Source organism: Austrofundulus limnaeus, unplaced genomic scaffold, assembly GCF_001266775.1.
Source record: "Austrofundulus limnaeus strain Quisiro unplaced genomic scaffold, Austrofundulus_limnaeus-1.0 Scaffold181, whole genome shotgun sequence".
NCBI classification, from domain to species: Eukaryota; Metazoa; Chordata; class Actinopteri; order Cyprinodontiformes; family Rivulidae; genus Austrofundulus; species Austrofundulus limnaeus.
The window spans coordinates 840,806-852,317 of NW_013952583.1; the positions used below are offsets into that span (position 1 = coordinate 840,806).

At 39.0% G+C, this 11,512-nt stretch overlaps 1 protein-coding gene across 1 annotated transcript in view; it reads left to right on the plus strand.

The window, feature by feature from the left end:
• Positions 1-342: 342 nt before the first annotated feature.
• Positions 343-11,512, plus strand: part of hhipl2 (HHIP-like 2) — an 18,363-nt gene continuing 7,193 nt past the window's right edge. Inside the window, exons 1-7 of the mRNA XM_014018061.1 lie at positions 343-681; positions 6,140-6,792; positions 8,053-8,196; positions 9,235-9,566; positions 9,703-9,829; positions 10,029-10,174; positions 10,258-10,339. Coding sequence (XP_013873515.1) covers positions 343-681; positions 6,140-6,792; positions 8,053-8,196; positions 9,235-9,566; positions 9,703-9,829; positions 10,029-10,174; positions 10,258-10,339 — 1,823 coding nt within the window. The remainder of the gene's footprint in view (positions 682-6,139; positions 6,793-8,052; positions 8,197-9,234; positions 9,567-9,702; positions 9,830-10,028; positions 10,175-10,257; positions 10,340-11,512) is intronic.

The following is an 11,512-nucleotide window of genomic DNA, read 5'->3' on the forward strand; positions in this document are numbered from 1 at the left end:
ATCAAAGTGAGTTCTGACATGTTGGAACAGCTGATCCGCTATAACATACAGACTTACAGGCAGGCAGCTCTGTCCGGAGGCGTTTCCACAGGGAAGTGCGACATAATTACAGTTTCTGTCATTGTGACCCCTTTAAGTGTGCATGCCTCAACACTTGGCCCTGTTATTCAGCTCCTGTTTTGCGTACAGGAGAGCGTGCTTCTTTAGATAGCTGTGCGTAAAGCTCTTTGCTGCAACCCCCCCATATTTTTACTGCACTCATCCATTCTCGTATACATCGGTTCCCAGCCCATAAAGGCAAGAGCACGCAGCGAAATCTTTCAGGGTCGGACGGTAAAAAAAATGTCAAGCACGCGAAACGCAGCGCGCAGTCCACGCGGTGCCTGCTGCGCGCTTTTACGCACGGCCGCAGCTCCGAGCTCACCTGGGACTTGGCTGATCTGGTCAGCCGTGTTGCTTGTCGGGGTCCAGCCAGCGGCAGCCCACCCACAGTGCCTAGATTTCGAGCCACCTTTCAAGCCTCAGTGGCACCTGGAGTTTTGCACGCAGTACCAGGAGTTTGGCTGCTGCGACCAGAAAACCGACAACATGATCGCGGAGAGATACTGGGACATCATCGAGCTTCTGGAGAAGGCGGGTCATGAGCTGTGTGAGCCCATGCTGAAGGAGATAATGTGCCAGGTATAAAGTCATTTCATCTCCTTAAATCTGAAGTTTCAGTGATTGTTCTGGGATAGATACAGTATATATGGTGATGTGCAAGAAATGCAATATTATATTTATTTAACTTAGTTATGTCAATGTGTTTACTAAACCATTTTTGTTTAAATGTAAAAACATTTAAAACTTTGACTTCATCAAATAGGTCTTGGCAAATAAATTCAAATAATTTGCAGTTTCCCACACGTGGAGCAAAAAGGCATGGCGCAACCCCTGCCTCAAAAGCAGTGGTGGGCAGCACTAATCTAAAACTGAGTTGTACCAACCCTAAAGCACTAACTTTAATTTTTAGTTCCCCTAATTCTAAAGCACTAACACACTTAAAATTTAGCAAAAGCTAATTCTAAAGCACTAAAAACCCAGCTGACCCATGGAACATCCCTCAGAGTCAACATGAGACAATATTTTCAGTGTGCAGATTATTAATATTGCATCTCGTGTGGTTCCCAAAGTTGGTGTCGGAACCTCTTTGTGGGTCACAAAACATCAAGTGAGTGTCCAGATGACTTCCAGACATCAATTTAAATGTAAAAAAAAAAAAGCTAATGGAGTATTTTCATCATGATTATTGCAATTTTTTTTAAATAACCATAAATGAATAAAAGTTAGTATCATAATTACTATGTTTGTATGTAGTAATTTTTCCCATGTTTAACAAGCAAAGTTTGCATACGTAAACAAGTAATATATGGGGTCATGAGTGTCTGCAACTGTTATTTTGTGGGTCGGAAGCAAAAAAGTTTGAAAACTACTGATCTAGTAAATAAGGGAACAACACGTCTGACAGCTTTCACCATCAGCTGTTGACAATAATGTTGATCAATAACATTTAAAGAACTAAATCAGTGCTTTTAAATTTAGCCCATAAATTTAGCAAGTGCTAATCCACTAATAAATTAAGAAATTAGCATAAGCCCTAAAGCACTAATCAGAAAATTAGTTCCCCTAGTGCTTTAGAGGAACTGTACCCACCACTGCTCAAGAGTAAAGTGGATGAGGACCACACAAAGCATTGGGACAGTTTTTATTCAGTAAAATGAAGAGTACACTTTTAAGTTGGAAATATCAGTGATTAGTTTCTTTAATGACTCAGATTATTGCTTTAATTAAAAAATAAATTTATTTTGACATCTAAAAAGCGTTTCATTTGACAAAAAATAATTGTGTAATCCAACAAAAAGAAAAAAATCCACTTTTTAAAGAAATTAATCAGAAGCATAAGTCTGTCAGAATATACATGTTAATATAATCCTGGTTTTTAATGCCAATTCAAGTTGGGACATTGCGTAAAGAAAAACAAAATGCGGTGATTTGCRAATCTCAAAACCTCATATTACATTCATAGTCAACACGCCAAATGCTAACTAAGCATCTTYTTTTCTGTCTTTAAACATAAAAACTGATGAGGGATCAGGACTGAAGGCAAAGTTTTCATGACGCCATGCTGTTGTAATGGATGCAGTTTAGTATTTCTGATTTATTCATACCACCAGGTTCAATAAAATAACTTTCTGAGCAGGCAACTGAAAGTTCCTCACAGCAACGTTTATTTACAGCCTGAACAGAACATGCTGCACAAGCGACCGCCCTCTACTGGACAAGGAAGAGAGCACACCCCAATCTCTCATACTCAGCTGCATAGACAATAAAACAACTCTGTCACCCGTGAGCACCAGTCATAAAATAAAATAAAAATAACTAAAAATTAAAAACACAAAGGCTTTCTGAAATCTAAAGATACAGATTTCCTTAATTACTGTGTCTGAAACATCACAGCATCGTCTTGATGAACATCTTTGGGGACCCAGAGTGCAGACACAGGAGGAAACACGAAGGAGGAAACTGAAAATTTATTTATTTAAACAAAAGCAGACATGGTGTCAAGACATTTTCAATGAACTGCTGAGGTAGTGATGGAAGGGGACAGAACATAAAAAAAAACAGATGAGTAAGAAGTGGAGACACCTGCTGACTGCTGATTGAGGACAGGAGAGAGTGGAAAACTGACAGTGAGGAAGCAGACTGAGGGTAAATGACAAAAGGTACAGGGAACTCTAACTGAAATAAGAATGATGAAAAAAACACAACAGAATAAAGATCTAACCTGAAAGATAAACACAAGTCACAGAAATTTAAAAACTAAAATAAACTCAAAGAACTGCAGAATATTAAATAAAACACACAGATTATAACATCCATGAAAAAAGATGTAACCTCAGCCTATAGAAGACATCAGTTCTGAATTGTGTTAATTTATGGCTTCTCTCTTGCATGATTTAACGAGCATTTGTAGATGGCACAGTAAAGCACAGATGGTGATTTGTAGAAGTGTTCCTGAGTTCATGCAGTGATGTCCAGAATAGGTCAGACCTTTTTTTAAAGCACCTGAGGGACCAAAGATCAGAGAAATCTAATACTGACTTTCAGCTCAGAGATTTCTCCAGATAATTGAAATCATTTGATATTATAAACTGTAGATGATGGGATGTTCAGTCTTCCTACAATTTTGTTGAGAACACTATTCTGAAATTGTTCCATACATTTCTGATGCAGTTTTTCACAGACTGGTGAACCTCTGCCCATCATTACCATTTACTTCTTCAGCCTCTCCAAAATGCATATTTTAAAACCCCAATTCCAAAGAAGTCGTGACAGTGTGTAAAACACAAATAATAACAGGATATGATGATTTTCAAATCCTTTTAAACGTAAAATCAATGACAAGATATTTAACATCAAATTAATAAATTTTATTGTTATATATATATATATACATATCAAACTCATTTTGAATTTGATGCCTGCAGCATGTTAAAAAAAATGCTGGGACAGGAGCAACAAAAGACTGGGAAAGATGAGGAATGTTAAGAAAACACCTGGAAATGGCTRAGTGTCATGATTGTGTATAAAGGGAGCATCCCTGAAAGGCTCAGTTGTTCACAAGCAAGGATGGGTGAGGTTCACCACTTTGTTAACAACTGTGTGAGCAAATAGACCAACAGTTTAAAAACAGTTTCTTGTTTACAAGGAGGATTTCATCATCTACAGTCCATAAAATCATAAAAAAGATACAGTGATTTTGACAAATCTCTGAAAGTAAGCAGCAAGGCTGAAAACCACTATTGAAGGATCGTGACTTTTGATCCCTCAGGTGGCACTGCATAAAAAACAATAWCATTCTGTAACGGATATTAGCACAAAGGCTCAGGAACACTTCAGAAAACCAGTGTCAGTGAACACAGTTCATCACTACATCTACAAAGTACAACTTATAACTCTATTGTTCAAAGCCAAAGCCTTATATTAACAACACCCAGAAATGCAGCCGGCTTCCCTGGACCCGAGCTCATCTGATGGGCTGATGCAAAGTGGAAAAGTGTCCTTTGGTCTGATGAGTCCACATTTCAAATAGTTTTTGGAAATTATGGTTGTTGTTGTGTCCTCTGAGCAAAATAAATAAAAGAGGAAACGTCAGCTTGTTTTCAGTGCAACATTCAAAAGCCAACTTCTCTGATGGTATGGGGRTGTATTAGTGCCCATGGCATGGCTAACCTGCACATCTGTGAAGACATCATTAACGCTGAAAGCTACATACAGGTTTTGGAGCAACGTGCCGCCATCTTGTGACGTCTTTTTTGGGGACGTCTCTGCTTATTTCAGCAAGACAACGACACATTCTGCACGTGTGACAACAGCATGGCTTCATAGTAAAAGAGTGCAGGTACGACACTGCACCTGCTGTCCAGACCTRTCTCCCAATGAAAATGTGTGAAACTTTATGAAGAGCAAAATACAACAACAGAGACCCTGAACTGTTGAGAAACTGAAGTTGTACATCAAGCAAGAATGGGAAAGAATTCCAGCCACACATCTTCAACAGTCAGTGTCCTCAGTTCCCAAACACTTGAGTGTTGTTAAAGGGATCCCCGATTAGTTGTAACATTAGACTTTATATGATAAACATATACTTTAACTGTAAAATAAAGACTGTAAAAATACTGTAGGATGCTCAKWTWWTWTYMWWWYTAAAMKWWWARWWWWAMARYATATTACACGGACGGGGCCATTTTATTTACACGCAAAGCATTCTGGGTAAATTGACATCAACTAGGTCATCRGCACGACGCTGCTAGCGAGCTATATCCACCCTGAAGGTTAATCTTGGACAATATCTGAAGATCGACTCTTTTAAATGAAACCAGAAAGCGTTGACAGAGAGGAGAAGGTAGAAATGACTCAGTCTGTAACTGAAAATATGGATGGAGGACAACAGAGCTGCTTCATGGAAGAAGAACCCCAGCTTAGCCTGTTAGCCTTTGCGCTAGCCCTCATGCTATATTGCCTTATATGTATTAGCTCAGCGCTACACATTCTCCTCTCGTCACTGAGGTCCTCCATCCGCATGACAGAGAGGAGAACACAAAAATGACTCAGCTGTAACTGAAAATATGGATGGAGGACCTCAGTTTAGTTAGCTCGTCGCGCTAGTGCCGAGCTAATGCATATAAGGCAATATAGCATGAGGGCTAGCGCGATGGCTAACAGGCTAAGCTGAGGTTCTTCTTCCATGAAGCAGCTCTGTTGTCCTCCATCCATATTTTCAGTTACAGGCTGAGTCATTTCTACCTTCTCCTCTCTGTCAACGCTCTCTGGTTTCATTTAAAAGAGTCGATCATCAGATATTGTCCAAGATTAACCTTCAGGGTGGATATAGCTCRCTAGCAGCCTCGCACCGATGACCTAGTTGATGTCATCATTTACCCAGAATGCTTTGCGTGTAAATAAAATGGCCCCGTCCATGTTAAAATATATTTAAAAAAATTACAAAACTAAACAGCCTACAGTATTTTTACAGTCTTTATTTTACAGTTAAAATAAATGTTTATCAAATAAATTTTAATGTTACAACTAATCATGGATCCCTTTTAAAAGGAAAAGTGATTAACACAGTGGTAAACATGTTCCTGTCCCCGCTCATTTAGAACGTGTTGTAGGCATTAACTTTAAAATGAGTGAATAAAAAAAACAAATTTATCTGTTTGAACATCAAATATCTTGTATTTTTAGTGAATTCAATTGAATATAGGTTGAAAAAGATTTGCAATTCATCATATTCTCTTTTTATTTATGTTTTATACAACATCACAGCTTCAGTGGAATTGTGGTTGTACATCCAAACCTCTTACTGACCTGATGTTGCAACATTTTCTTCCGGATGTTTTTTTATTCATACCATTTACACCATTAATGTCTTTTGTTGCCCTGTCACGTTTTTTTTTTTTTGCCATAAAATTGAAAGTGACCTTGTTTTTGGACATTTTGTCAAATTTGACACTTGTTTCACCGTTAAGTGTAACATCCATCTGTAGGTCATTTTTACTTCTTTTTGTAATCTCAATACCTTTTTTTCCTGATCCAGGAGTGCTCTCCTTATGCTGCCCACCTGTATGATGCTGAGGATCCTTACACGCCTGTCAGAGACCTACCAGGACTTTGCTTTGGCTACTGCTCTAAGTTTCACAGCAAGTGTCGCCACGTGCTCAGATATCTAACTGTGAACCAGGTGCTGCTGGACACCTCCGAGCGGGACATGTCCACATTCTGCAGCATGGTGGACCTTTCCGACCAGGACTACTGCTACCCCAATGTTCTGAAGAGCACTGACCTCAACAGCAACCTGGGACGAGTTGTGGAGGACCCCAGGGGGTGTCTGCAGCTGTGTTTGACCGAAGTGGCCAACAGTCTGAGGAACCCGGTCCTGATGCTGCACAGTGGTGACGACACACACCGCATGTTCATCGCCGAGCAGGTGGGCTTCGTCTGGGTTTACCTGCGTGACGGCAGCCGTCTGGAGCGGCCCTTTCTGGATATGAGTGGGGAGGTGCTGACTACGCCTTGGCTGGGGGACGAGAGGGGGTTCTTGGGCATGGCCTTCCACCCCAAGTATCGATACAACGGGCGCTTCTTCATCTATTACTCCGTTCAGGTCGACGGCAAAGTGGAGAAAATCCGAATCAGCGAGATGAAAGTGTCCAGCTATGACATGAACACGGCCGATCCTTTCTCAGAGAGGTAAGGCATCAGAAAGATTTGTTTTTCTGTGCAAAAAGAAAACCCTGAATGTATTTCAACTTATAAACTTAGCATGAAATATAAGGAAATTTGTGTTTGTTAGATTCTGTCTTTATTGGAACAATTCTTCTTGGCAATAAACCTTATAYCGTTGGAAAATGCATTAGTGGGTGGAGCAGTAGAGCTGAGGGTTGTGAACATGAAAAATTTGCTAAATATTCTCTGCCACTGACAAACAGCTTATTTTATTGTTTCTATTGACACTTCTTTTTTGAGCTTCTGGTACCCGCAGGTGCTGCCAATCAGGGGGACTTGTATAAGATTTATTGTCATGAAGCATTGTTACAAAGAAGTAATCTACCAAACACAAATTTTATAACTTTTTGAGCTATGTTTATTTAAATTGTAGGACGTTCAGAATTACATCCACTGAAATATTTGAATAGCTCCAAAGCTTATACAGACATGTTACATTATTGAGTTATACTTCACAAAATGCCAGAGAACAGGAAACATTTTTTTCTTCTTCATGCACCATTAAGATTTTTAGTGTTACACTTCCCTTTATATAAAAAAAAACGATGTAAAATATCCCCATTTACTGAGTTATGATAAAAGCATCACTCACCACTCTGTCAGAACTTTAGACTAAAATCATCTTATGCTGAGAGTGGCAGCTACAGTCGCTTCAATCAAACCTTGACAATATCATGCATGAACTGATGCAGTGTGACAAGATCTCACACTCAAACTTTGTGTTGAGGATGTGTCAATTTTAGGTGAACAAGGTTTTCAATAGGAATTCAAATGAAGTGTTTTTTATCTCTGTCTCTCTCTCTCTCTCATTTATAATATACACAGACGTAGAGGATTTATAAAAAAAATACGTCAAATGTTTCTACTTGACATTTTTTAAATAAAATCCACTACATCTGCTTTTTGAGTATTTGCAGTGCAATTCATATTTGACACATTTAGCATAAGTACACATCAATAAATCCTTTTTTAAATGGCAGCTTCTACAGCTGCTGCAACTTCAGGTGACTTTAACTAGTTKAATATTATACAATAAATTTCTTCATCAATAAAATGCTTTTTTTGTGTTGTCTTTACACATCTTAATTGTAGGGGTTGTGTTGGGTATGGAGACAAACTCCATATGTGTATGGAGTTTTTTTTAAACCTGACATGCTTTTATGAGAAGCAAGTACATTACATAGCGTATAAAGTTGTATTGAACTGCATCTCTTTTGTGTTCAGAGTTGTTTTAGAGATTGAGGAACCTGCTGCGAACCACAATGGAGGCCAGCTGCTGTTTGGTCAAGATGGTTATTTGTACATCTTCACAGGAGATGGTGGAAAAGCTGGAGATCCGTTTGGGAAGTACGGCAACGCACAGAACAAGTAAAAAAAACAAACTCTATAAGCCTGAATAAATGTTACAGTATTTTTAATATTCCCTTTTTATTGCTTGCTACCATGAAAGATGGGCCATCACGTTATTGCCTTTTTTATATGTGTTTGTATGTCTTCAAAGTATGTGGCACAATCTGAAACAATGCGTTACAACTTTCAGCAGCAGCAGGTAAACAAAATATGCAAAAAAAAMCCCTACTAGAACAAAAGGAGATCAATGAGAACTTAGTGGTACATGAGAAAACTCAGCTCCCTAATATWATGACATGTCTCCTTGAATCGACTAAACCCACGGTTCCCTTTCCTCAAAGCTCCTACTTCCAAGCCAAGCGCTACTCTCCACCTCTCCTAAAGATGTCTTTAACCTTTATCTCTTCAATAAATTATAAAAAGAATTAAGTGAATAGTTATAAACTTTTATTTAGAAAAAAAAGAAGTACTGAGTTATACAGAGTTATGTATTCAAATGGACTTGTTTTGGTGATTTTTATGTATAACCTCTGAGCAGACAAGGTTGTGGCCCCCCAGTTTGGGAACCACTGGACTAAAATATTTATCTTCTCACTCAGACACCTCTTTTAGGTAAATATACATAAAAATGTAGTCATTTATGTCTTTCACCCAGTGTCTTTCACTGCTGTAACCATGGTYCAGCCTGCTTGGGGAAAGCTCCATCCAGACACACAAACATCTTCTCTGGAACAAATTTAATTTAAAATAGACTGAAGAGCAGAGATAAGGAACAATTTAGCCTGTTTTTAGCACACATTTCAAGAGCCTGATTCTCTGATGGTATGGGGGTGTATTAGTGCCTCTTGTTTGCACACACAAGGTTTCATTTCAGGTTAAACTGCTCACTGCATCCTTTAGAACAACATTTTTACATATATTTTACACCACATGTTTGTTTGTAATTGCGGTTGTATTTCTACTATTACAGAAAAGCCGTATTTATCTACTAAAGCATCTTTTAGAATATGAAACTGTGCATGTTGGTAACTTCAGTCTTTTCTTTTTCTTTCCCAGGAGTGCTCTGTTGGGGAAAGTCCTCCGCATTGATGTGGATGGAAATGACCCCAGGGGGAAAGAGTACAGGATCCCTCCTGACAATCCCTTTCTCGGAGACCCAAAGGCAAGGCCAGAGGTCTTTGCCTACGGGGTCCGAAACATGTGGCGGTGCTCCGTGGATCGCGGCGACCCGGTGAGCCGCTACGGCCGGGGTCGGATATTCTGCGGAGACGTTGGTCAGAACCGATACGAAGAAATTGACATTATCGTGAACGGAGGGAACTACGGGTGGAGAGCGAAGGAGGGCTTCGAGTGTTACGACATCAAACTGTGCCACAACTCCTCACTGGGTGGGCTGTTTTGTATTTATTTTTTCTCCTTCCGGGCTATTTTCTGATACTTTACCACCTGTTGGTTTTGGCAGGAAAACGCTTCCCCTCCATTTGAGATTTTGGTTAAATCCTGTGATTTTCTCTGCCACAACAGATGACATCCTCCCCATATTTGCATATAGCCATCATGTTGGGAAGTCTGTCACAGGGGGATATGTGTACAGAGGATGTGAATCACCCAATCTGAACGGCCTGTACATTTTTGGAGACTATATGAACGGGTAAGATTGCATTACCGTGCGCCAAATAAGAAGAAAATATCCTTTTTCTAGCTTTTCATCTGAGAGAACAAAAAAAGGAATTTGTCTTCCTGTCTTGTAACTTTGAAGTCAAATGAGCCATAATGTTCTTTACCCATGTGTAGGCCTACTGTCATGCTAGAAAGTAAACTTTTCTTGGTTTTCCACATACATTCTTCAGTCGACTGATGGCGTTAGAGGAAGATAAAACAACAGGAAGCTGGAAGGAGAGGAGCGTTTGTATGGGGGATCAGACGACCTGCTCCTTTCCTGGACTCATCAATCATCACCACAAGTTCATCATCTCTTTCGCTGAAGATGAAGCAGGTGCCGTTTGCTTGGTTTATTGGGATGCTCAGCTCTGAGCTGTGCTGACTTCAACAACAGTGACAAACTCTTTGCTYTTTCAGGGGAGCTGTATTTTATGGCCACTTCGTACCCCAGTGCCATGTCACCTACTGGGACAGTATTTAAGTTCATGGACCCTTCCAGGTGCAGTATCAGACACTAACAAACAAGTAATAATTACAAGTATTTTAGGGACATAAAAGTAGGTGGGCAGCTGGGGGGGCCAAGGCTATACAGCAGGGGTGCAGTGAAAAAAAACACTACAGAATGAATTTTAATTAAAAGACTCAAAGTRATCATTGGATGTACCTCTACAACTTATCTTTTAGAGTCAATCCCATTCAAAATGTCCACCAAAGCGAACTAACATTTTGTAACACAAAAATGAATACAGTGTGCGTCATCACATTTTGAGCTAAAATTCTGTTTGTAGCTGAAAGTAATCCTCAACACARACTCTGAGCACTAATGCATCTTGTGAAATCTCAACATCCTTTGCAAAGTTTAAATAAATCGGCCATAACTCCGTTCCTTCTTGTAAGATATTTTAGTTTAAACCTCAGTGCGTGAAAAACTTTCATTTCAGGAATGCTGGGCTCTTATTAATTTTAATTTATTGAATTATAAATTATAATGAAATACATCAAGACCCTAAATTTATTTTTGGAGCGTTACTCTGTGAAGCAGACATCAGGAGTAAATCATGTGGATTTATTATACCTGCATGTTTCTAGTTTCACTTGCTACCTACATATAATGTTTCTTCTGCTTGAATAATACTGAAAATTATCAAATGGATGCTTTTTGCCCCAGAGCACATCTCAAAGTGGCACAGAACTGACAGCCATTGTCACACCTGTGTGGAGTAATTACTCAGAAAGACAGCTTCTGTGCACAGAAAAGGCAGCTTTTCCTTCAGAGCCCTCTTTCRTTTTGTTGGACTCGTTTCCAGAGAYGTCCCAACTTGAAATCATTAAAACACAACTGATGTGCGTTAGACTTTTTTAGTTTGCATTTAAGCAACCTACAACCTGCAGATAGTGTAACCAATTTTTTTTTTTTACCAATGTGGAGCACAGTTATTTGATCCATCATTTATTTGTAAWTTTCAGACTTTAATAAAATGTAGACAATTACTAGTCATGTTCAAGTTTGTGATAATCTATATTTTTTAAAATCTTAAATACATTTACAATAGGGGTGCAACGATACAGGAAATTCACGTTCGATATTTTAGTCTCACGGTTCGATATTTTTTCGATACAAAAAAGATAAATTTCCATGCCCCTTTTAACTTGTAATTTATTTGTATTAATT